The sequence below is a fragment of the Carlito syrichta genome, unplaced genomic scaffold (assembly GCF_000164805.1).
Source record: "Carlito syrichta isolate Samal-C Ts95f unplaced genomic scaffold, Tarsius_syrichta-2.0.1 Scaffold308136, whole genome shotgun sequence".
Taxonomy (NCBI): Eukaryota; Metazoa; Chordata; class Mammalia; order Primates; family Tarsiidae; genus Carlito; species Carlito syrichta.
The window spans coordinates 558,013-584,926 of NW_007252232.1; the positions used below are offsets into that span (position 1 = coordinate 558,013).

Below are 26,914 nucleotides of genomic sequence, written 5' to 3' on the forward strand. Positions count from 1 at the left end.
AATTTAAAGTTACAGTTTTCAATCAAGTAACTAATTTTAGAATAGCCAAAGGCTGATCGCTTTGTTTTTTCCTCCTTGATTATGTCTATAAAACATCCTTGCATATAAAGCAGGCCAGTTAAGAAAGAGCTACAACAAACAAAACTTTATACGTCTTGCACATTCTACATCTAAGTGTCTAGCACATTTGCCATCCAGGAGGCTACACTGTAATAGGAAAACACACTCTAGACATAATGATAGGCTTGATGTAAATGAGAAGTTGAAGTTCTGGAAAGCCTTTGTGCATTTGCTTATACAGCCACAGTATTAACTAGTTCAGAAATTTCAAAAAGTGATAATAGCCCTGAAAGAGGATTTGTACAAAAGAAGATGATCCAATTTCGTAACTTACTGCCTTAATACACAGGTTTTATCAAGACAGGGGAAGCAATTCACATTATGCTTTTTCTAATCCATCACCCCCACCCTAAAGATCTTAGTTGAAGATTTTAACTTGTTTTTAAGAGGTAATATTAATTTACAACATTTTCTTGTTACATTTTTCTATTATCCTTCCAGGATTGACCACTGGCCATTAGTAACTACAATGAATCTCTTTTTACTTCAAGTTGTCGCTCTCCAAATCTCTTGCATTTAGTTAGCAGGATTCACTTTAGAAAATAGAAGGTGATAAAATGTATATAAAACCTGTGTCAGGTTTAAAGAGAGGATCCCAGTGGAATTCAATTTTATTCTGGCTGCAAATTAATAAAGTATTAAACAGTGTTTGACACAGCTAAGAGTGTTTGTTGTATAGTATGTCCTCATGGTTTATAGGGTTGTCTCAGACATGTAACACAGACATGCATTAAATAAAATCTCACCCCCAAAAAACCCCTTCAATAAATTTTATTCTTCATATTTGGGTAAGGGTACACATTCTAGACCTGAGTACACATTCTAGTCTGTGAAGTCATGGGGAGATGAGTGAGCTAAAGATGAAGGCTATAGGTTGGCTGAGAAATTAAAATACAAGAAAAATCAGGAACAGCATATGTGTTGCCTCTTATTCTAGGACATACAGAGAGTTCCTTGAGTATGGACCGCTCTAATTGTCTTCACAATTCAATGTTGGGAAAGCATAAATGTTTTCTGCTTCATCTGTGAAATCACTCAATTGGCAAGCAAAACATTTTTTATAACCTATTTCTAAAAACATGTGAAATAAAATAATGAAAATAACCGAATATATATACTCATGCTATCTTAATTCTAATGTCTAACTATAAAAGCATATGGTTGGAACAATTACTATCTAAAATTTTTATGAACTGCCGAAGCCGGTAATCATTTTCATTTGTTAAAGTCTTTTGCTTGGTCATCTAAAGATACTTTTCAGGTCTCAAATGATCAGCTATCACTGTCCTGTGTGTTCCTCTAAGGAAATAATAAAATGCACATTCATTTCCTTCTTTCTAAATGTTCCAGTTAAAAACTAAACGATAAAAAAAATTGGTAAACATTAGCTTGGACTTTTTTTTTCATTATAACATAAGATGTGTAATATAAACAGAACTCAACTTTTTTTTTTTTTGTCTGTTTTTCAACAAGTCTGTTAATACAGGTTACATAGCTGTAACCTTAAGAAAATGACATTAAGATTGCAACAAAGACCTGCTGGTGAACACACATTACTAGCATTTCAAAAATTTACAAAAATTTAACAAAATATTCTAAACAGCTATCTTTTTATTTGTAAACAAAATAGAAACAACTGGTTTATCCAGTTTCCACTGCACATCAAATAGGCGGCAAATTGATAGAGATCATCTTTGATTTTAAAAGAAAAATAATAAAAACTAAACTAATGTATATCCCACACATAACAATTCTATGAGATATTTTTGGAGGGGGGATCCTGGAAGGGATTAGAAACAGGCTAACGAATATCATCTACTTTAACAGCCTTTTCATTTACTCATGTTGCCTTGATACTTTACGATGACTTTTTCCTTACAAGATAACAGTATTGTTGTTGTAAAACCCATAATTCTTTAATTTTCTTTTATTCCCCTAAAGAAATAAATGTGATCCATTTCCCATTAAGTTTCATAAACACACGTGAAATCTTCAGACACACTAGGATGGTGGTTTTCTTTCAGGTTCTGAGGCCTTGTCTCTGGAACATCAGAGATCGTAATAGTTTGGCCTATACATGCATGCTGCCATAGATAGTTGGGTGGTACGTGCACCTCTTATTTCAAAAACACAAGCAGAAAGTAGGTCTGGACAAGAGCAAATTGCAACTCAATTTCTGCTGCAACCCTATCACCAGACAACCTATGTCTATTCCTTCACTTTGCTGATATAGTCAGTGAATTTGTTGATGTTTTCTTCCTGCTGTTCTAGGGCATCCAGGACAATGCCCATTGGTGTCCTCTTCAAACCTATTCCCTCCATTTTATTCTCCAGCTTGTTCTTGAGGTTCCGAAGTCTCAACGATGCATGGATAAACATCACTACAGAGAAGTGACACATCAAAGCAAAGAAGTTAGCACCAAAGCAAAAATTTCCTTTTCCACATCAATATTACACTCCCTCTCTTCACATTTTTAGCAAGCAGTCTCAGTTAGCTATAGTCCAATCTGTTTCTTTAATTAATCCAAGCCTTCAAATGAATCCTTGGACTTTGTATAAAGCTCTTCATCAAGTCATATATAGCTTTCTTCATGTGTGAAAGAGCATGTTGGATCCAGCAGCTGGGACCATAATCTGGCAGCCACATTCTTTCCTTCACATAGTGACATCATCATCCTGCAGAGGCTATTTAAATGCCCTGAGATTCAAAGTAAATTGGTGTGATTCCAACCTACTAGAAATCAACTTACCCAAGTTTTTCCAGAAAGGAACTCTAACTCAATTCAGGGACTATCTGTATTTAGTTCCCTGCAGGAGGCATGTGGGTGAAATATAATTTTTTTTTTTTTTGAGTTGGAGTCTCACTCTGTCTCCCAGACTGGAGTGCAGTGGCTGCTCCCAGCCACCACAGCCTCGACCTGCTGGGCTCTAGTGATCCTTCCGCCTCAGCCTTCCGAGTAGCTGGAACTACAGGTGCGCGCTACCATGCCCGGCTAATTTTTTTATTTATTGCCTGAGTCTCAAACCCGCAGACTCAGGCAATCCACTCACCTCAGCCTCCCAAGGCGCAGGATTACAGGCTGAGCCACCGAGCCCGGCTAATTTTTTTTTTTTTTTAAAGTCCGAGTTGGAGGAGTGGCACACCTCATCAACAAAGGTACCTGCATAATGGACATTTGTATGCCTAACCCTGAATGTACCCCATATCTTCAAAATAAAAAATATTAAAAAATAAATAAAAATAAAGTCAGAGTCTTAATCACTCAGGCTGGAGTGCAGTAACATGATCACGGCTCACTGCAGCCTTGATCTCCTGGGGTCAAGTGATCCTTCAGCCTCAGTCTCCTGAGTAGATGGGACTCCAGGCACATGTTACCATGCCCAGCTCATTTATTATTTATTTATTTATTCATTTATTCATTCATTTGTTTGTTTATTTATTTATTTTGTAGAGATAAGGTCTTACTAGGTTGGCCAGTCTGGTTTCAAACTCCTGGGCTCAAACAATTCTCCCAAAATGCTGTGATTATAGGCGTGAGCCACTATCCCTGGCCTAAAGTCTACTTTTAAAGTGCTTCCTAGAGGCTGCACTCCAACCTGAGCGACAGAGTGAGGCTCCAACTCAAAAAAAAAAAAAAGAACAGGAAACAGATTCCCTGTCCCCACTACTAGACCTCCTGAACTAGAACCTTAAAGAGACAGGCTTGGGAATCTGTATTTTCAACAGTCACCCCACATGATCCACACCAGTGATTTTTCAACTTCTACGTACATCCAAATCATCTGCAGAGGCTGTTAAATAGGCAAAGTTCTGATCTCTACCACCTAAAGTTCAGACTGTTAAAACTGAGGTAGGGTTCCAGAAACTATCATTTTAGTAATCACTCTGGAGATTCCAATGTAGAAAGATCTGGGACCCTCATTTTGAAAAACACTGATGTAGAGTCTATCTGGAAGATCCCAATCTAGACTGGCCATCAGAAACATTGGAGGAAATTTCTTTCTTTCTTTCTTTCTTTTTTTAGTTGGAGTCTCACTCTGTCACCCAGGTTGAAGTGCAGTGGCACACTCACAACCACTCAAGCGTCGACCTGCTGAGCTCTGGCGATCCTTCTACCTCAGCTTTCCAAGTAGCCAGAACTACAGGCACACGCTAACACAGTCAGCTAATTTGTGATTTATTATAGAGATGAGGTCTCGCCAAGTTGCCTGGGGCTGGTCTTGAACTCGCAGGCTCAGGCATTCCACTCACCTTGGCCTCCCAAAGTGCTGGGATTACAGGCTGAGCCACTGAGCCTGGCCTGGAGGAGCTTTCTAAAAATACAGGTTCTCTGGGCAATACTGTTGACCCACAGAATCAAGATGTGGCTGGGAGATTTATATTCTTAAAAAGAATCCCAGTTAGGTGCAGTGGGTCACACCTCTAATCCTAGCACCCTGAAAGGCTGAAGCAAGAGGATTGCCTGAGCCCAGGAGTTCAAGACCAGCCTGGGCAACATGATGAGACCTCATCTCTACAATAAATCAAAAAATTAGCCAGGTGTGGTGGTACACACCTGTAATCCCAGCTACTTGGAAGGCTGAGGCAGAAGAATTACCTGAGCCCAGCAAGTCAAAGCCATGAGTGTGCCACTGCACTCTAGCCTGGGCAACAGAGTGAAACTTGGACTCAAAAAAAAAGAAGCATCCTGGATGATTCTTACGATCAGCAAAATTTGGGAGTCCTTTATCTTTTCTAATTTCCTTATTTTAGAGGTAGTAAACTACAGCCTATATAGGATGACTGGTCCAAATCACATGCTGGTTTCCAGTAAGTCTAGGAATAGAAATCAGGACTTTTGACTGTCTATGATACATTTTATTACACTAGCCTGTCTTGAGCACTGATATGGAAAGGCATTGAAGTTAACAAGCTGTATGCCTAAACAGAATCATTGAAATGCTAAGCCTCTCACACGTACAGAAAACCTGAAGAAAACTTCAAAAAGTCTGAATTCATTGATTCAAATATTTTATCCAACAAGATGTGGTATTGATCCACAAATATTCTGGGCTTAATCTCACAAAACCCCAAACAAGCAAATGATTTTATTTAATGGAATATCTACACATGAGAAACATCTTAAAAGTTAAAGTGATGTTCCTGTCATTTAAAACACTAGAATTTTAGTCAGTTTTCTGCTGGTGAGATTGGGATTTTATCTCTTTTCTATTTCAGGCTTTAAAGTTAGAGGTCTTTGTAAAAAATGCATGTAAAATTTAAAAAAAAAAGGATTCTCTTCACTTCAGAATCTGAGTACTTAGTATCTATATTCTGGGCAAATTATTCCTATAAACTTACTAAACTTTTGACATTAATTATCAAATTCTGAGTAAGTAGAAAGTAAATAGTTTAGTTCCAAATGATAAATACATTCACTGCAGTGTCAGGACAAATGAATGGCACTTAGATTGAGATCATGCTGGGTGCAGTGGGTCATGCCTGTAATCCCAACACTTTGGGAGGCAGAGGCAAGAGGACTGCCTGAGCCCAGAGGTTTGAGACTAGTCTAGGCAACATGGCGAGACCTCGTCTCTACAATAAATCAAAAAAATTAGCCAGGCATGGTGGCGCATGCCTGTAGCTCCAGCTTCCTGGAAGGCTGCGGCGGAAGCATTGCCTGAGCCCAATAGGTCGAGGCTGTGGTGGCCGTGAGAGTGCCACTGAACTCCAGCCTAGGCAACAGTGAGACTCTGACTCAAAAAAAAAAAACAAAAAAAAAGATTGAAATCAGACTATAGTATCAGACAGTGTGGAGTCCAGTACAGGCTACGGCACACACATTCCCACTGTATGACATGGGATTTGTCTTTGTCTTATTTACTTTTGTGTCCACATAAGAATGTCTGACACATAGCAGGTGCCCAATATATATCTGTGGAATTTGTGAACTATTAGGCTTTGACCTGCAGCTTTAGAAAATTCTGACACTCCGATAGAAAGGCCAACACACATAAGAAACAAGTTATATACTTCCTATAGGGCAACTTGCTCCTACTTTTCTTTTAATCATGTAAGAAAAAGAAAACTCAAGTTCACTTACGCAGCAAAGGAAAAGTGATGCCAAACACAAAGACCATGACTCCCCCAAACATGGATATCAGGAAATAGCTAGCCAACATGACCACCATAACAAACGCTGTAGGGTATTGCTTCTTCATTCGGCGAAGAATGTCTTTGTTGTGGGCTGCCCACACAAACCCTGTGAACACCAGCACTACCACAATTCCTCCAAGGATCATGTTGAAGGGGCTCAGAAACCTGGAACATGACAAAAACAAAAGGGAGGAGAGGAGACTAGTCAGTAATAGGAGTAGGAAAAAGAGCGAGAGGAGCAAAAACGATTGAGTACTTACTAAGCACTTTATCTACATTGTCTCATTTAATCCTCATAACCTTATGAAGGAGACACTATTAATTCATTTCTCAACTGAAGAAACTCAGGTACAGAGGTTAGAAATTTGGTGGAGCTGAAATCACATCCAGGCAATTTGACTCCCACCAAACTAGCAGTTCATCTCATTAGAGGTCGGGAATTTTGAAGACTAACACTTCTTTTGGAAGGGTTGTGTTTAGCTTCCATACATGCAGGGCTCTAGTACCCAGTAGGCTGTACTTACTTAGCTTTAAGGGCTTATTTAAATCCTCATAGAAGCTGCCATGACACAGAGTAGAGACCACACAATGGCATCCACAGACCAGATCCAGTTTATAGTCACATTTTTGTTTGGCCTGTATAGTGTTTCAAAAAACTTTTACTTGAATCTTTGTGTGTTAAAAAAAATTCCATAAAATTTTAAAAACGGGATTCCTTGTTATCCCAGAACAAGAAAAATCTAACAACACCGAGCCCACTCTCCATCTGTCAACAACTGGTTGGATTGCCTTCTCACTTAGAATATTCTCCATTTAGCCCCAGTCTTTACCACTCTCTATTGCATCTTTGACACAGAGGCCCAAAGTGAGCTGCTATTAATCATTATTTTTCTAATAGCTGGGCTGATTGCTCTCTTTTATAACCTGTCCGCCCCATGGAAGCATTTGAGCTTATGACTCCTGGCATAGAGAGTCCACTATAAATCTTTGTAAAGACCTGATGTATTATGAAGAGATAGGTTATCAACAGAAATATTTAAGCATATAGTTGCAGATCCAGTCTTGTATGAGCCAAAGGCCTTTATTATGTGATAGGAATTACACTACTAATGATAATGGGGGAAACACATTATGAAGAAGAAATTTAGACCAAGTATTTCATAAATGAGAAGAACTGGGCATTACAGTCCCCTACGCCAATCCAATGTGTATATAAAATCCTTAAGAAGACACTCATAGTGGGCAAGCACGAGTTACTAGCTTTTTACCCTAGAAGCTAATGAGGATTTTACTTGAGAAGAACAAAGGTCAGTGTGTTTTCATCATGTTCCGAGTAGTCATATGACTGACTTGAAATGAGGGCTAGGGGAGGACAGGATAAAACAAGATGATGCCAGGAGCTTACTTGAAGGATTGACCTTGTATTCAGGATAGCCATGACTCTTTTTCAAAATCTCTTTACATTTTAGCTCTGATTCTGCCTACTGAAACACAAAAGCTATTTTGAACAGTTTAAAATGAAGAGTGATATCACCTTACTGGGTGATATCAAGGGATATAATCAATGTCAAACTGCTCTGAAAAGTTAAAAATTTCTACTAAAATACATGAAATTAAAGATTAGAAGAGGAGTAGTACATAATTTAAAACTAAAACCTGCAAAAATAAGTTGCTTATTTCATTCAAAACTTTGCAAATTCTTATGCTCTTCAAGCCAATAAATTCCCTCCTCAGAATACAGTCTCAGGAAATAAAGATGCAAAGATTAAGTTGTAACAGTAATCATATTAGTGGTATTTATGATTAAAAACTTTGAGAGGCCGGGCTCAGTGGCTCAGCCTATAATCCCAGGACTTTGGGAGGCTGAGGCAAGTGGATTGTCTGAGTCCGCGGGTTCGAGACCAGCCTGGGGTCACTTGGCGAGACATTGTCTTTACAATTAAAAAAAAAATTAGCTGGGTGTGGCAGCATGTGTCTGTAGTTCTGGCTACTTGGAAGGCTAAGACAGAAGGACCGCTTGAGTCCAGAAGGTCGATGCTGGGGTGGCTGTGAGCATGCCATGGCACTCCAGCCTGGGTGACAGAGTGAGACTCCAACTCAAAAAAAAAAAAAAACCACCAAAAGTTTTAGAAACAACCTATATAGTCAACAATTTACTAGAATATGGCATGTACAGCTATTTTTAAAGGTCAAAGTATACTTAATAACATATTATTACATATTATATACTGATATATAACATATATTAGTAATATATCAAGTGGGTAAAAGCAACTATAATACATTAATACATTCTGTGTTAGATGGATTTATCATATATGTTTGATATCTCAGAAGTAGAAATTTCTATCATTAATATATTATTTTGTGATCAGATATAAAAGGAAAATCTCAAAGCAGCTGCTCTCTAATCTATAACCCAGGCTTGGCATAGACCAACTACAACAGTCCATCTCTACTTGTGCTGTCTCTCCAATAACGTTAATGGAATTTCAATCCATGAGCCATGGTGCAGCTGTTCCTTCTCCAAACCAAACCCTGGTTCCTTGCTCATTCTCCAGATCGTCTTGTGGCCAGTCTGCCCACTCTATTCCTCCAGGCTCTCTTTCCCTACACCCAACACACGTGCTATTCTGTCTACCCTCCCTCCCTCTCCGTTCTATACTGTCTGGGTCTGCTTGGAATCTCTGTACTTTGCTTTCTTTCTTTGAAATTTTATCTGGATTATGCCCTACCTCCTGATATAATCCAGAATTGGTCTGGGAAAGATAAAACTTTCCTTATAGGCCTGAGGAAGAGAAGACTATAATGAGGCAAAAGCAAAATCCTCTTTAGCAGGTAGGAGGGAGACTGAGTGAAGAGAACCAGAAACTTACAGATTAATAAATCTCGGTTGGGTGTGGTGGCTCACACTTGCAATCCCAGCACTTAGGGAGGCTGAGACAAGAGGATTGCCTGAGCCCAGGAGTTCAAGACCAGCCTGGGCAACACGAGGAGATCTCGTCTCTACAATAAATAAAAAAATTAGCCAGGTGTGGTAGCACATGCATATAGTTCCAGCTACTTGGAAGACTAAGGCAGAAGGACTGCCTGAACCCAGCAGGTCAGGGCTGCAGTGATTGTGCCATTGCCCTTCAACCTGGGTAGCAGAGTGAGACTCTGACTCAAATAAATAAAAATAAATGAATAAATAAATAAATCAGTCTCATTCCTAGTACCAAAAAGATCAAGAGAAATTATACCAAAAGACTACAGTAGTTACAGTGGGTAGTGGATCCGGGGAGTTTATTTCCATTTGCTTACTTCTATTTTCATATTTTTCCAATGGCCATGTATTACTTGAATAATGAAAAACTGGTATTTAAAAATGAAATTTGGGGAAAAGTGTCTGAAAGAAACAAGCCCTTTTACAAAGCCTTGACTTTGAACTATAACCTAAACCAAATATTTCTGAACTGTAGAGAAAAACAAAGATCAAAACACAAAGAACTAGAATGGAGGGTTAATGTTTAGGAAATTCATTTGCATAAACTACAAATAGGAGAGAGTCAGTTGGCAGCAAAGGATCAAAGGGCTCCTACTCAATTCTTTCTAGAATACTGATTAAAATAATAATTCATGAAGTGAAACATATAATAAAATTCATGTCAAGCTGTTTCTGTTTTCCTCCGGTCAAGTAAAATAGACATCTAGGTTGAATGTCTAAATAAAGCCCAGGACAAAGAACAATGAGAAATCCAGGCCTGACTCAAGCAATTCCAAATGTGCTTTTCACCTGTTCCTGTTGCTCATGTTCAAGGGAAAAGAACAGGGCAAGGCGTCCTATAGAACTGGTTTTAGCTTACAACCCGCCCAACCACAATCTATAATTAGAAAGCAACCAAGTTTCCAGGCTTGGAAATAACTAACAAAGTTACTCGGAGCAGAAATGATTTTCTTCCACATTCTGATTACAAGTAATTCCACTCTGAGAAATGATAAAACGCATACCATTCCAATTTCCTGCACCTATCTGCACTTGGAGCAAAATCACACATACAGACATACAGACAGACACACACACACACACTCCAGAGATTCATTTCATTTTCCAGTGAGTGCAGGAGTTCGGGAACCAGTCTTGTCTGAGACACTTTTAGTAACAGTTGTGCTGTTAGTCACACCAGTCACGATAAACTCCAAGAACCGTTAAGGACAAAACTTTCCATATTAAATATGCCACCCATTTTTCACATGGACAGCTGCCACTGGTCTCTGTTGGGTGGAGTTTCATTTACTGGTAGTCCTTGAGTAAGAAAGAGGGAGGGAGGGAAAGAAGGAAGGAAGATGATAGAGGGAAGGGAAAAGGAGAGGGAAAGAGAGAAAAGGAGAGACAGAACTTGTGATTTTCTATTACATGGATATAGGTAGATGTAGGCTCTAGTTTTACAACTAGATACACTAAATATGTTTATTTTTATTGTGAGATAAAAATATACACATAAACTATCTCATTCCAATGAATAATTAATAAATTCTTTCCTGTAATAGTTAAATATTCTAGTGCAGACATTTATGGTTGTAAAAAGGTTTAGAATCTCATCACAGAATTTTTGTAGCAGTAGTCAAAGATGAATTGGTCCAGTTCCATGATTAAGATGAATAAACTGAGGCCCAGAGAAGTGAAGAAACAAGGAATCCAGGGGAGAAACCAGAAACCAAGGGTGCCAGTTGTGCCAGTGTTTCACAATATAACCCATTCTGCATTGTTAACCAATGTCAGACATTCTCCCACCATTCTACGTAACCCTATTTTTCCAGTTGAAGTAAGCAGCTAAGGGTCATCTGGGGAAGTCCCTCAACACTCTAATTCCTTTCTGAAGGAAGGTGACTATTTACGAGTGTGGACACATGTGCTAAACTTGCCAACGTGACTCAGTTAGCTATGTCCATAGTTTTACCACAAGTTGCTGAAGGGGAAAAAACCTTGGCCAATCATAGAATTTTAGAGCAGGGAGGAATTTTGATGATCCATATGATTTTACACACAGGTTAAGGAAGAGCCAAGTCAATAAATGTGTCCAAGGCTACCAGCTGCAAAGTTGACAATACGAGTTTGCCATAACAGAAATCCTCATATCAACTAAAAGGAAAATTTGGTAACTCCTGTCATGCTTCAATGCCAACAAGAACAAAAGGGACAGCAAAGTTTTCCTGAGCCATAGAGGCAGCTTAGCACTGAGTTCCAATTTTCTAACCCAAAAATCTATTTTTGAAGTGTGGTTCCTGAGGAAGCCTGACTCACCAAGAAAGGGAGGAATGCTTTACTCACAGTGGACTTCTCTAAATTGGTGATGTTTTTCTGTGGTCCTTAACCAGTCAGAGGGATCACTACAAATAGGAACCCACTAATCCATTTTCTTTCTTCTTTTTCTTTTTTTGAGTGAGGGTCTCACTCTGTCACCCAGGCTGGCATGCAGTGGCATGATCACGGCTCACCATAGCCTTGACCTCCTCAGAGAGATCCTTCCACCTCAGCCACCTGAGTAGCTGGGACTGCAGGCACATGCCCTCATGCCCAGGTAATTTTAAAAAAAATTTGTTTGTAGAGATGATGTCTTGTTATGTTACCCAGTCTGTTCTCGAACTCCTGTGCTCAAGAGATCCTCTCGCCTTTGGCCTCCAAAAGTGCAGGATTATAGGTGTGAGCCACTGCATCCAGCCCCACCCATATACTTTTTTGCTTAAAATCAAAACCAAAAATAGACTCTGTCCTTGTTCCTTCACAGAGCTGTGATAAAAGCAACATATGAAAAAGCAAAAGTGGGAAAATCATTTAACTCATACACAAACGTAAGGGACAATTGTTATGAAGTGACTGGATGAAACAAAAGGGCAGTTTGGCTTGCTGGAAGAAGGAACCTTTGTAATCTTCGTCTCTAGTGCAGGCTGGGGGATGAAGGGAGGGTGAGGATGGGATGGAGGGAGTTTCATGCCTACAGACCTGTCCTTATAGGCCCTTCTTGCTCTTTGATTCCTCAGATAACCCTAACAGTCTTCTATGGTTTTTTGGTTTCCCAACATGGCTTCCATCCTGGAAAGTACTATTTCTGACTATAAAGTATACATGTGAGCTTTGGACACAAATCAGTCTTGAGCAAATGTGACCAGTGTCTCCTGAGTCTAAGGATCTTAGAGTAAAGAAGATTGCAGAGCAATTAAGGTGGGACAGGAGCCTATCTCTTTTGCCACAGAAAGGTCATAGTAACCTAACCTTGAGATTTTTTTAACCAGTTGACTTAGGAAGGCCCATAATACTTATTGCATACTCGCCATGCCCTAAATATTTCTTGTAGCCCATGTACTCAGCACCAGCAAACTAAACACTAGCATTTAAATGATCCACTGTCTTTGTAGCAGTTATAGGATATACCTTATGAACCTCCATGTTTTATTTTGCATTTATCAAGCTAATTGCTTATTTTATTTTTAACAAACGACAGGTTGGACTTGGGTTAGAAACCATAAATCTCACACTTCTCACAGAAGATGGAGCCTCAAATAATAATCTGTGTATAAAACTATGATTAGACTATAACATATCTCTTTTAAACTTTTTATTATAAAGCCGGGCTCGGTGGCTCAGCCTGTAATCCCGTGCCTTTGGGAGGCTGAGGTGAGTGGATTGCCTGAGCCCGCGGGTTCGAGACCCGCCTGGGCAACTTGGCGAGACCTCATCTCTACAATAAATCAAAAATTATCTGGGCGTGGTAGCGCACGCCTGTAGTTCCAGCTACTTAGAAGGCTGAGGCAGAAGGATTGCTGGAGCCTAGCAGGTCGAGGCTGAGGTGGCCAGGACTGGCCACTGCACTCCAGTCTGGGTGACAGAGTGAAACTCCAGTGCAAAAACAAAACAAAACAAAAAAACCCAAAGCTTTTTATTATGGGAAATTTCTAATATATACAAAGGCAGAAAAAAAAGTATAATAAACCTTCATGCATACTCATCACTGCCTTTAACAATTAGCAACCCGTGGTTACTCTCACACCCAGTAATTTTTTTTCTTTAGAACTAAAGTGGAAAGATATTTATTAATTTACAAATTGTTCTTTCTGCATACTTTTAGTATAAATTTTTTTTAAAAAGCTATTGACAATTTTCGCATGACAAGTTCTTACAGAGCTAAGACAGCGGTTGGACTGACGCTAGTGGGCTTGGTGACACATAGACTCCCTTCCCACAAGTTTCCTATTTACCTTTCACTAACGCCCAATTTCTGCACTGATTTTTCTTCCTCTGAGACAATGGGATATGAAGCAGATTAGCAGAAGTGGGGCCTTCTGCCTTCCACGTGTCTCCATTAGCAAACTGCTCAACAGGAGAAAAGGCCAGGGAATCTAGCTACTAATGGCAAATGCTTGCAGAAGGGGAGTCAGCCTGCAGGTTTTGTCTAAGATCACAGGCCTTGAAAGCATTCCCTGAAACAGGAAGCTAAACTCATTGCAAGAGACAGAAGAGAGGGTTAAGGGTAAGTTTTCAGAAGCTGAGTGATCAAGGACAGAACTCATTTGTCTGAAAGGAAAAGAATTTTAAAATTCCAACTTTGCTGCTCAATTAGGCACTCAGTGGATAGGTCAAGAACTAGATCTTGACCTGGCAGTAGCGGGATACTGCTGGGGTAGAGGTGGGGGGGACACAACATCAGTAAGGGTACCTGATCTCAAACCAGGCAAAGTGGGGACCAAAGGGAGGCGCAAACTTTACCTGTACGATGACCACTTGTATACCTAATCCTGAATTGTACCCCACATCTTTAAAATAAAAAAAAAAAAAGAACTGGATCTTGACCTTTAAGAATTGTGCTTCCTATTCAGAGTTCTCTGCCCCTAAGTTAATTGAGAGCTTCCCCCTTCTGAGAGAAGGGGCCAGAAATCCAAAATACACTCTTTACCTAGGGAAAGGAAACAGAAACTACCAACTACAAGCTGACAGTGGCAGGGAACATTGACAAAACAAGTGTGTGGTAGGGAGAAGTCCAGAAGGACAAGGTTACATAAATATTGTCAGAGGTGATTTAACAACTCTTATTAGATGAAGAATTTTTAAATTAAAATTTTATTGTGTGTTGATAGACCTCTTAAAGTTCTGTACTCATAGGAAACATACAACCCATCAGTGGAAGACAGATGCCAGCCTGAAGTACAAGTAAAGGGATGTGGAAGGGGCAGGGAGAGATTAATTCTAGGAAGATTTTAGAAGGTTGGGTAGAGTATTCCTGACTGAATCCTCAAGGCCTGGACAGAGTCTGGCACATAGTAAGTGCTCATTAAGAATTTGCTCAACTGAGTAGAAGGTGTCTGAGCTGCAGGTGAGAACAATCGTTTCCAGGTCCACATACTCAATCTCTTTCCTAGTCCCAGCACCTGAAAATATGAGAATTTGGAATCATAGTGTATAGAAAAGATCAGGTAGATCAAGCTGAAAAGAATGTAGGCGTATCTTTCTGTATACTTGTATAAAAACTAACGATCAGGTGTTCAGTGTTCTCTTGCTGCTCCTTTAGACTCTAAACTCAACAAAGGCAGGAATCATAGTCATTTTGTTCCCCACTGCATCTCTAAGCAAAGTGTCTGAGAAGTTGGCAGGTGTTTGTTGAGTTCATGAATGAAGCAACACAAATAAGAGTAATATTGTAAAACTGGTGTTGAAGCTGACTAATCTCAAAAACATTTCCACTAGCATTAGCATAAACACACTGCAATTCATTCTACCTGCAAATGTTTTAATACATTCCCATGTGGAGCACCCCAGGGCTCTTGTATCCTTTCCTTTAGTCACCAACTGGAAACTTGGTTCTTCATCCTTGCAGCATTTAAAGGTACAAACAATATGAACATTTCATAATACCAGGTGCTGGTAGCCACAGGCCTAGAACATTATAGAGTCACACTCGTTTGGTAAAGATTATTGTATGTTCTTTTCAAAGAGAATTACCAGCCTTCCAGAAACCCCTTACCATCTTGAGTAACTGAAAGCATGAAATGGCAGCTGTCAACTCCACCCTCCTGTAATAATTAGCAAACCACGTGGTAAAGAGTTACTTAAGCCAAGAACACATGGACTCATTCATTCAGTAGCTACATTGCTCTGTTTAAAGGGGGAGGCATAGCCAGGCTCGGTGGCTCAGCCTGTAATCCCACGTCTTTGGGAGGCTGAAGTGAGTGGATTGCCTGAGCCCGCGGGTTCGAGACCCGCTTGGGCAGCGAGACCTCATCTCTACAATAAATTAAAAAAAAAAATCAGCTGGGTGTAGTAGCGCATGTCTGTAATTCCGGCTACTCGGAAGGCTGAGGCGGAAGGATCGCCGGAGCCCAGCAGGTGAGGTTGCGGTGGCCGGGAGCGGCCACTGCACTCTAGTCTGGGCGACCGAGTGAGACTCCAACTCAAAAAGAAAAAATAAAATAAAATAAAGGGGGAGGCATAAATGTATACATACACAAGAGAATAATTGTACTTCTCAGCTGGAGAAGCAACAGAGGCATTTATATGTTGTAAGTTCTGTATTTGGTTGGTGATTTTGAGGCCATGCTGGAAACACGAGTTCTGACAGCAGGAAGGAATTTTTGAGAATAAGACAGGCATAATAAATAACACAAGTGTTTAAAGAATCAGGTATTCAAGAACTTCCGAAAATTTGCATTATTGTTTTTTTTCTTTTTTCTTTTTCTTTTTTTTTTGAGTCAGGGACTCACTGTGTGGTCCAGGCTGGAGGACAGTAGCACAATCATGGCTCACTACAGCTTCAAATTCCTGTGTTCAGGCAATCTTTCTACCTCAACCTCTTGACTAGCTGGGACTACAGGTATGTGCCACCATACCCAGCTAATTTTTTTTATTTTTTGTAGAGATGAGGTCTCACTATGTTACCTAGGCTGCTCAAGAACTCCTGGGCTCAAGCCATTCTCCCACCTTGGCCTCCCAACGTGCTGGAATTACAGGCATGAGCCACCACGCCCAGCCTGCATTATGGTTTAATGAAAAAATTATTTCACTTCCTACTATTGGCAACTCTGGTTTCAATCAGTTATGTGACCTCAAACTATTCTATTTCAGAAAGTTAGGGGGTTCAATAAGATTAATGTTTCTCAATTTCAACCTGAGATACATATCACAATCTACTTGGGAAGTTAGAGAAAACAAAAACAGTTGCCTGGACTCAGCCAAGAACTGTGCATTTAGAATCCTGAAGGTGACACTTGGGCATATAGGTATATTCATTTGAATTTTGTCAGTGTTTCTTTTGGGCCAGACCAGACCGGTGCCTCTTGGATTTTAATGTTGCTATGAATCATCTGAGAATCTTGTTCAAATATGGAATGGGGCCTGAAGAGTCTTCATTTCTGACCATCTCCCAAATGAAAGATGATGCTGTTCCATGTTTCCTACTTTGAATAGAATTCTCCAACTCAAACCTTGTGGCATTCTATTAAGTACATTCAAATTCTCATCTACAATTGGAATGTATCACACGCTTAGTACTTAAATTGCAAGTGCAGTTAGGTGTTGCCTTTGCTCTTCCCTTTGAAGATCAAGGCGGAGACTTCTATTGCTGTGTGTGATGTCAAAAGAATATTTTAATGCCAAGATGCCTCATGTCAAGGATGGAGGCCAGGCGCTGTGGCTCACCCCTGTAATCCCAGTGCTCTGGGAGGCCATGGCAGGAGAATCACATAAGCCCATGAGTTTAAGACCAGCCTGGGCAAGATAGCAAGGCCCCATCTCTACCAAAAAAAGAAAAAAGGAAGGAGAGGCGTCAAGTCTGCTTTACTCTTAGACATCGTTCCTTGCTGATTTAAAGGACTCAGAGTCATTTCTGTCAAGACACACATTCATTAGCCTCTTATTCATGCTATTCCTTCTAAGTCATTCAGTCACTTCTGAAGTAATATCTGAATCTCAAAAGGAAACCCAGGCATTCAAGAGGAGCAAAATTCTATAAGAAACACAAGTTGCAAATATGACAATATCACTAAAGTGTATCTATCATTTAATACTTCTGCCTAAGAGAACATGCAAGTTGTGAAAATGTTAAACATGCCTGTAACCCAGGATTTAATGTAATAATAACAGCAGCCACTGCCAGAATTCTATCAAAAACTAAAAAGGCTGAGTCTAATGAGTCCTCTAGGCAGACTGATAAAAGGATGACAGAATAACACATTTAATAAATTGAGGATAATGAGCAAAGCTGTGTAAAGTTTTAAATCCACTCTTATGTTTAAAATGTCATGAGAAAAGAGCTACAGTCAATCTCCTTTGCTATGTAATAGCTAAGAAATCTTTTTTTTGTAACTTGTTTTAAAACAGCCTGCATTTTGTGAATGGTGATATTGAAAAATCACCATGATTTTCTTGGTAGTAGAACAGTGGTTCTCAACCACTAGAAATGTCTGGAGACATTTTTAATGATCATGACTGGAAGGAAGTGGGTAGAAGGCAGGGATGGTGCTAACCATCCTACAATGCACAGGAAAGCCCCACCACAAAAAATTATAAAGTCTAAAACTTCAATAGTGTTGAGGTTGAGAAGTCTTGCAGTAGAGTATTGCACCATGATTTTACAAGGACAGTATGAATCGAAGAGTCTGAATTATAACCTTTCAAAATTGAATTTTTATAAACTCTAGTGATCCTAACCAATATGCAGCCTAGTGCATTCAGCAATGACCCAGTTAAAAATCACTTTAGAAGCATACTGTTGCTATATGCTGGCATACTGCTATGAGCTTCAAAATAATTTGTTCTGCTCAGTAGGTTAAAAGCTGCCCCTGTGATCCTGCTGGAACTTTCTGTTTACTTATTGACTCTTTGTCCTCACCAAGTATCTGCTATATAGCAAGCCTGTGGGAAATAGAGACTAAAAGTAACAATAACAACATAACAAGAAAAGGAAAAATAATCACAAACAAAACCAACAATTTCTGGCCTCAAGGAGTCTACAGTTCAGTGTGGAGATAAACGAACAAAGTAAAAGCCTATGGGGTAAGAAAGATGGTACAGGTATGGGACCCAATTCACACAAGGAAGTACCGGGCAAAGGAAGAATGTTCCTTCAAAGACGTACTACCAAAGCTGGGTCTTACTGGAGAAGAAGCCTTGCCTAATGAACTCAGTTAATCTTCACGGAAGCCCTATGATGTGGGAAGTATAATTAGTCTCCTTTCATAGATGAGGAAGCTCAGGCATGGGTTGGTTCAAGTAACCTGCCCAAAGTCACACAGCTAGTGACTGGTAGTGGGATCCAGATTCACTTAATCTGGCTCTGGTGGCTAAATTCTTAACCAATATCTTCTATAACTTGAAGAGCCGGAAAACATGAAAACTGTCTTCCAGTAGAGCTATTAGCTAAGAGATTTAGTCAGAATTAATCTAAGAGGCAAAAGAGACCTACTGAGCAGAAGTCATGTACCTGGTAAACCATTCTTTTAGAATGAAGACCAAACTTCTAACCATGGATTACCAAGTTCTGCCTGATTAGAACCTCAGACATAGATTTATCTCCAACCTAATCCCTCTTAATCTCCATCTTGGCATAGACAGTTCTTTCTGGTGTTGCTGTTGTGGTCTCCCCTATCCCCTCCTGCAATCCTGAAGAGCAGGCTCTCTCTGTACTCACTATGACAGATCTCAACAATGGAGAACTGAGGCTAGAGCCCTCCAACAATGCCCTTGAGGCACCTCACCTCCTCACCAGCAGGGAAGGAAACCATTGAAGAACACCCTTTGAATGCAGTTCTTTCTCCAGGTAATATACAGGACACATGTTCACAGTCCACCAAGATATCATGAGAAATTATCAGAAGCCTGTAGAAGATCCAGGTGAATAACCTTCAGCATTGCTTTGAATCAACCTTCTACCAGCATCACCAAAAGAAGATAGTTTTCTTTAGAATGAGAAACATTCCATAATCAACTAAGCTCCTTAACCATGAAGATATTTGGTTTCTTCCTCATGACTCATAGGTAGATGGTATAGTAGTTAAGACCACAAGCCGAGGTTGTGACTTTGAGCAAGTCATTTAACCTCTTGGCACCTCAAGTTTAATAATAATAACAGTTCATTTATTGGGTACACAGAATACTCAATAAATGATTATGTTATTGTTAAATTACAAAGAAGAGAGCAATTTGTAGAAAAAACTACAGACTGTGTGTCTGTAGGTGCACAGAAAATAGTTGAAGGTTAAATACCAAACTTTTACTAGAATATGAAGGAAATTTCACATTTTACACACATGTAACTTTCCTTTTTTTTTTTTTGAGTCAGAGTCTCACTCTGTCACCCAGGATGTAGTGCAGTGGTATGCTCACGACCAACCCAGCACTGACCTGCTGGGTTCAGGCAATCCTTCTGCCTCGGAACTACAGGCGCACACTACTATGCCCAGCTAATTTTTTGATATATTGTAGAGACGAGGTCTCAGCAAGTTTCCCAGGCTGGTCTCGAACTCCTGGGCTCAGGCAATCCTCTCACCTCGGCCTCCCAAAGTGCTGGGATCACAGGCTTGAGCCACATGCCCAGCCAACATGTAACTTTCAAAACAACTTTTACTACTGGCCTATACCATTTGCAAGTTTTTAAAAATAAGAATAATTTTTTAAAACTTCATGGCTACTTTTCACTTTTTCTGTCAAATATCTTACTGACAATCAACATCTATTTGAAAGGGGGAATGAAAGGGCCAAGACCCCTAAACTACTTGAGTTAATGGTCTCAGAAACCATACTGAGGGAGCTATATTTAGTCAAAGGACTGGCCTCTGGACTTCACAGGGAGTAAATGGATTCCATCAAAGCCAGCAAGGCTGCTCAAGCTCGTGTCCACCCTCGGCAGCATACCTCTTTGAAAAAAAAATTTTTTTCTGTACATTTAATCGGCGTCGAATTTTGCCCCATATCTAAGCTTTTGGATTTACCTCAAGTATACCTCTATAACCAGATCACCAAATAAGATGCCAGTCTGTTCTTTGCAAAGAGAAAGAAAAGAAAAATAAAGCAAAATGATGGATGCAAATCTATTTACTGTTTATTCTAAAGAAATTTGTTAGAGTTCCAGGAAAGAAGCCTCAAGCACAGAACTAGAGGAAGGTTCAGAAAGCAGCTGCCTCAGGCCTCGGGCCTGCCCTTGTATCTTGGCTGCCACTCTAGTTCGGAGTCCACTTGGAGGCCATGCCCTCTATATACCAAGCCATTCCCAAGGTGCAATTGCTCACAGAAAGAGGATCTCGTGACTGTCTACAGAGTCCTACATGTGAGCTTCCACTCTGAATGGGGCTGACTGCTCTCAACCACACCCAGAAATTGTGAACTCTCTCCCTCTCCTTTACGCTATGTATTTCCTCCTTTCGCTTCTCAACAATCATGAACCCCTGGGCCAGAATTCAAGTCTGATTCATCTTGATGTGCTCCGAACTTGGCATGGGGCCTGGCACAGAGAGATGGCTCAGTAAATAAGCCAACTAACAGTGAGCCAACTGAAGAAATCATTCTATTCACCCTTTCCCACACCTTCCAAGTGTGAATCTCTGCGTCTTCTCCCAAGCCAGCTTGCTCTTTTCCTCTGTACTTGCACTGAAATAGAAATGATAGGGACTTCTTTAAGGGCAAGAGAGTCCTTTATGAAGTCTGAGGGTGCCTTTTTTTTTTTTTTTTTTTTTAACAAAGATACATAGAAGATAATCAGTAAGATTGAGAATATCATCACCTATCCTGCAAAACTGAAAGAAGCATTTCTTAAACGGTGAACTGCAAGGAAAAATGGTTCCTAGGGAAGTGTGTGTGTGTGTGTGTGTGTGTGTGTGTGTGCGCGTGCGTACGCGCGCGCATGTGGGTGTGTGTTCAATCTTCATTAACATAGGATACTTTTTAAGAATCAGGTACCAAAAAGGCCTTCAGGTGTTCTGAAACCCCAGGTTTCCGAGTGAAGATAGAGTGGCCACACCTGGCAAGTCCTGGAAGAAAAAGCCAAAGGGCTCTGTTTCCAGAGTCATGGCAGCCTTCACCCCACGCTGGGAGATGCGCCACCAGGGGACACCCGCCCTCTTGATCCCACACTCAGCTTGACTGTACAGTGTGGCAGGCACTAGGCAAAGAGACCAACAAAGCGCGTCGCCACCCCTGCCCTTTCACAACACCACTCCAGGTCCACACCCTGTTCCCCTAGGCAGCCCCAGGATAAGGTTACACCACTTTCCAGTGTCTTCTTATTTTTAAGAGACAAGGGCTTTACAGATATCTCCACAAGAGAGCCTGATCCGGCCATGGGGGTGGAGATCATTTTCCTTCCCCGTGCTTGACAAATTTTCCCCGTCCCCTTTCCCGGAGGAGCCCCCCTCAGCGTTTCAGCCCTTAGCGCAGAAAGGGAAATGGGACCCCTGGATTACTGCGGCCTCGCCCTGCGAACAAGTTTCCACTGGCTTGGCCGCTTGTAGAATTGCCAAGGCAAGCACTGAGCGTGGACAGACATCGTCTCTACAGCTCAGGATCTTGTACCTCCAGCTTCCTCCAAGCTGGCCCCAGATCTGTGTCCCGGGTTAGGTCCACCACTTACCCTACAACAGAAATCATCATGGCAGCCACCACCAAGTAGTTGGTCTGGTAATAGAGCAGATTGCTCACCACACGGTTGTTCCATTTGGAAACGTCCCTGAAGTCTGGCCGGGCGAATCGGTCAGAGCCTGGGAAGAAATCGTCCCAGGCGCGAAGAGGAGCGATATTCACATCCATGTTCTTAGCTCTGCGATCTTCGCCTGCGGAATCTGGCGGCGGCGGCAGCGGCAACCGATCAGCTGAGAAGATGACAGCGACTCCGTCTCGATCGGCTTTGCGGTTGACTGGCAGCGGAGCACAGGAAACTCAGATCGGGCGGGCTTGTTTGCTCTTCTTTACTTCTTAATTGGCTCTACGTGGTTGGTTACAAGAAAACAGGGGCCCCGCGAAGGAGCAAGGGATCGAGTGAAGAATAGACATGAAATGACAGGAAGCAACCAGCAGAAATTTCCTGTTTGAGGCGAGGTGGCAACGCTTTTTCTGGCAGTCTGAATACAAACTGCACCCTTTGAAATGCCTTCTTAGAGTGTTTAACCTAGTAGTGTGTTCTCCGTCCTAAAGAAAAATTTTGGCAGCTGTTTATATGCCAATCGAAGTGAAACAGACGGCGGCTATAGTTTTACTGGAGGCTGGGCTGGTTTTGAAGACTAAGTATTACTAACCTCTACACATCTGAATGCAATTCTCATGTTTTCTCCTTTTCACCATGACTCATTGTGTGTGAAATCAGATTGGCAAAATGGGAGAAAAGGCCGTGCAGCACAGAAGGGTTGGTTTGTTCACTTCTCTTCTTTGTTTCCCATCTCTGTTCTTTTGGGACAAAATTGTTGAACTACCTTGCCATTCTGATAAAGTGACAATGTAGGCACTCTGGTCACTTCAGCCCTGAGCTGGGCAAGTTTTTTACATTTTTAAGCAAATAATTGAACTAATTGTTCTGCCCCTAATATTTTCTGGACAGAAATATGGATTCCACTCCAAAAGAGGATTTTTTTAGTTTTACACTAAGGAAGCACAGTATTTTAATAGATAAGGTGATGTTTTGTATCCCGGCCTAATGAACTGGCTGGGATTGTAGTAGTTGTAAGTTCTCTTTTATGCTTTTTTCTGTTAAAGGGATAGTTGGTACAGTAAACCTACTTTTATCTCAAATGCATGAGAAAAAAAGTATTTTGGTTAGTTGCATAGTGTAATAGCAGAATTCTAAGATGATAGTTTCTAAGACAACAGTCTCTAAACCTCCAAGTGGTTTAGGCAAACTAAATTCACTCTAATCAGATCACCAACTCTCAAAAACTTAGAAAGCAATGAAATATATCTAATGCAAATCTAGAAGACAATTTAATTTTCCTTGTTGATTGAGAAGGCAGTTAAGGCCCTTACAGTGACTCTAAGAAATTACTGTTACTACTGGTGTTCAGGAAAGTTTGGTGACTGAGAAAGCTTGAAGTCAGAGAAAATAAGTCCTAGCTTCCTCCTCTCTGGCAAGTGACTTTGGGGAAATTACATAATCTCTCCCAGCCTCAGTTTCTTCATGTGTAAAGTGGGAATAATAGAACATCTGCCACGTAGGTGAGGATAAATGAAGGAATGTATAGGAAATGCTTAGTGTAGAAGTACTCATAGGTAGATATTACTGTTGTTATTAATAATAAATAGTACAGCTCATGATTCATTTGTATGGTATTAATAGAGCTTTAATCTGATTTATTTTCAAAACTTTTATAATAAACATCCACTGACTTTTCTCTATCTTGCTGTGGCTTTATCGTTTGGGTATATCTGGGTAGATACCATGAGGGACAAGGTCGAGAACATTCAGTACATTGCCAACAGATATTTCAAGTTCTTTCAAGGCTCTGTTAAGGCACTGAGGGGGATTTTAAAAAAGAGAGGAGGGTCAGTCATGGTGGCTCATGCCCATAATCTCAGCACTTTGGGAGGCCAAGGGGAGAGGATTGCTTGAACCCAGGAGTTCAAGACCAGCCTGGGCAACATAGTGAGGCTTCGTCTCAACAGATAATTAAAAAATCAGCTGGGCATGATGGTGCACATCTGTAGCCCCAACTGCTTGGGAGGTTGAGGCAGAAGGATCGTCTGAGTTTAGGAGATTAAGGCTGTGGTGAACCATGATCATGCCACTGCACTGCAGCCTGGGTGACAGAGTGAGACTCTGACAAAAAAAAAAAAGTGGAGGAGTAGGATGCAGACCTGCCCTGCCTTCATAAATCCTGCAATGTAGTGGCAACACCACTTAAATATGAAACAGTAAGAGGAGTGCTAAATAGAGATGCACCCGCCTCAGTGTTCAGTTACAGGAAGTCGGAGGGTGTAAAGGAAGTCCCCAAGGCAAAGAATTTCAAGCACTGTGGGCAGCTGAGTAAATACTCTTGGTCAAGCGCCCCAATAGTGCCCTACACCTGTTAGAGAGACGTGTGAGCATTAGAAGCTGTGACCAAGAACTCTGACTTCCAATTGCTCAGACCCACATGACCAAAGCTCAGACCCACATGACCAAAGTAACAATACGATTACTCATTGATCACAGGCAGTTGATACTGAGGAAACATTTGTTCAGTGTATTTATTTGTTTAAACCTTCGGGTTTAAAATAAAGAAAAAAAAAGACAGATAAAGTTGTCTATAGCATGACTCTCTTCCCCCAAAAATATTAACCATGGCTCTCTCCCTTACATCATGGGAGATTTTTTTTCTATATACATTTCTACCCTTGTTGGAAAATCATTTTAAATAAAGTGAACATATATTGAAATTTTTTTTTTTGTTTGAGTGTCATTCTATCACTCAGGCTGGAGTGCAGTGGCACACTCATGGCCACCCCAGCCTCGACCTGATAGGCTCAGGTGATCCTTCTGCCTCATCCTTCCAAGTAGCTGGAACTACAGGCATGTGCCACCATGCCTGGCTTAATTTTTTTGTTTATTGTAGAGATGAGGTCTTGCCAAGTTGCTCAGGCTGGTCTCTAACCCGTGGGCTCAGGCAGTCCTCTCACCTTGGCCTTCCAAAATGCTGGGATTATAGGAGTGTGCCACTGCACCCGGTGGTCAGTCTCATTCTTTGTGATATGTTCCATTTGAAATAAAATAAATGTGTTGAAGGTTTTGCTTGCATGTCTCTGTTGCTTTCATTACTGACAAGGGCAGTCAGTCTAAACCAGTGAAAGTGCCTGGTCTCATCAACCACAATAACTACCGTGGTGAGTCAGGGTGTTAGTCCCAAAGTAGCTGCAGGACCAGATGCTTCTGTAAATTTCTTCATGGGCTAGCTGTTTCCTATCCCTAGACCTCAGTTTCCTCCCCTGTGAAATGGGTGAAATTGGACTAGTCACTAGATGGTCTCTAAGGTGCCTGCTGGTTGTATCACCTGAGGGAACTGTGATGCCTGCTACCAGTCATCAAAGCGTCTCCTGAAAGCAGCGTTGTTGGGGACCTAGCCCACAGGAGCACATTTTGATGAGCAAAGATTTAATCTCAGTGAAACTACTGGGCTTAAATTATCAGCAAAACCATCTGTGGAGTTGTCTGGGCAAGAAAAGGAGGTTTCTGAGTTCATGTTGAGACACGTGACGCAGAAAGAGGCTGAGGTATCTCGCTATGAACTCTATTCCCATACTCACTGCCTAGCACAGACTTTCAGCTCAATGAATGCTAATGAATTGAACCTAATTGGGGGATAATAATGGTCAAGACTTCCTTAAGGTTCTAGGACAAAGAGAAGATTAAATATCACAATTTAGTAACAGCAGCTACATTTACTGAGTACCCATTAATTAGGCTTTATAGATTTCATTCCAGTCATTCTCAAACTTTACCTGCACAAAGTCACCCCAGGCTTTGCAAAACGTTAGGAGTGGGGTGTGAAAATCTGCTTTTTAAAAAAATGGCCATGTGATGTTGATCGGGGACTAAATTTTGAGATCCTCTGTGGATTTTATTTAATTCTCAGTCTTACAGAGTGAATATTGTATCCCCACTTCGCAAATGAAAAAACAGAAGTGTCCAAGGTCTCATAGTTAATTAACTGGGGAGTTAGAATTTAAATTCAGTTCCTTATGACACCAAATCTTATTCCTGTTTCTCTATCCAGACATCCAGACTCATTTCTGACTCTGAAAGAAAAATAGTTGAAAATTTTATCACCATTTATCTTTAGGTGATGGGATTATGGACGTTCTAAATTCTTTTTTAGTTTTTGTGATTTTTTCTTTATACTTTTATGTATTCGAATATATACATTTATCCCAGAAAAAAGTTTTTAAATTTCATTTCATTTCCACTGTTTATCTGAATGATGTGACACTAAAATATTAATGCCGATTTTCACAAAGAAAGTAATCTCTCCAACTCACTGCTATTTGGAGCTGTCCTGAAGAGCAGAAAGTAAAAATTCTCCTGATGCTCTGCCCCAGAGGAAAGCTCTGACATTTGGGGCGGTTCTTCCTGGAGTTTCTTATATAATATACCAACATTTTATGTAATTATTTATTTGCAGATAAATTGTATAAACACCATGTATGAAGTCTATATTTTCACTTTGCATAATATTATATACGGTATAAGATTTATCTGTTTGGTGTAATTAATTACAAGTATAATTACAGAGAAAATGATTAAAAACCTCAGGAGCCCTAGTGAGGTCGGCCCCGCCCTCGCCTCCGCGCCGGACGGCCGCCCCCACCCCCGCCTGCCCTCCGGCCCCGCCCCTCCACGCCCCGCCGGCCACCCACTCCTCGCCCCGCCGGCCCCGCCCCTCCCATTCCTGCCAGCCCCGCCCCTCCCTCTCTGGCATGCCCGCCAGCCGTGAAGGCATCTGGGTTAAGGCGGAACTCAATAAGGTTGATTAATTGGATTCGTTGTTACAGGGGCTTACTCTTTGGCATGCTACTAATGGTAGGGTAATAAAGTTACCTTGGAATAACAGAGTGACGTGGAGCATATACAATAAATTGATAATCCCATCACAGGGCAACAGAGTATCCATTTATTGAAAACGACATTAATTCTGATTTTATTTATTTATTTATTTTTGAGTTGGAGTCTCACTCTGTCA

The 26,914-nt window shown here is 40.8% G+C and overlaps 1 protein-coding gene across 3 annotated transcripts; it reads right to left on the reverse strand.

Moving 5' to 3' along the window:
- Positions 1–875: 875 nt before the first annotated feature.
- ARL6IP5 (ADP ribosylation factor like GTPase 6 interacting protein 5) lies at positions 876–22,278 on the reverse strand. 3 transcript variants are annotated; one of them, XM_021716056.1, is made up of 4 exons: positions 21,855–22,086; positions 14,041–14,047; positions 6,204–6,421; positions 876–2,501 (listed from the first exon to the last, which is right to left on the reverse strand). In XM_021716056.1, the coding sequence occupies exons 1-4, from the start codon at positions 21,928–21,930 to the stop codon at positions 2,329–2,331; spliced, it is 474 nt and encodes a 157-aa protein (XP_021571731.1). In that variant the 5' UTR covers positions 21,931–22,086; the 3' UTR covers positions 876–2,328. The 3 variants fall into 3 exon arrangements, with proteins under 3 accessions (XP_021571731.1, XP_021571732.1, XP_008063222.1); XM_021716057.1 differs by lacking the exon at positions 14,041–14,047 and adding an exon at positions 10,318–10,324 and having other exon boundaries at positions 21,855–22,046; XM_008065031.2 differs by lacking the exon at positions 14,041–14,047 and having other exon boundaries at positions 21,847–22,278.
- Positions 22,279–26,914: the final 4,636 nt, after the last annotated feature.

What these genes read in the sequence shown, in the direction of transcription:
- ARL6IP5 (XM_008065031.2), bottom strand. Translation starts at nt 22,022, where the DNA reads ATGGATGTGAATATCGCTCCTCTTCGCGCCTGGGACGATTTCTTCCCA. An exon ending in ATGATGATTTCTGTTGTAGG is followed by an intron (nt 6,422 to 21,846) that starts GTAAGTGGTGGA and finishes GTCATGTTCCAG; the next exon opens with GTTTCTGAGCCCCTTCAACA. An exon ending in CATCACTTTTCCTTTGCTGC is followed by an intron (nt 2,502 to 6,203) that starts GTAAGTGAACTT and finishes ACTTCTCTGTAG; the next exon opens with TGATGTTTATCCATGCATCG.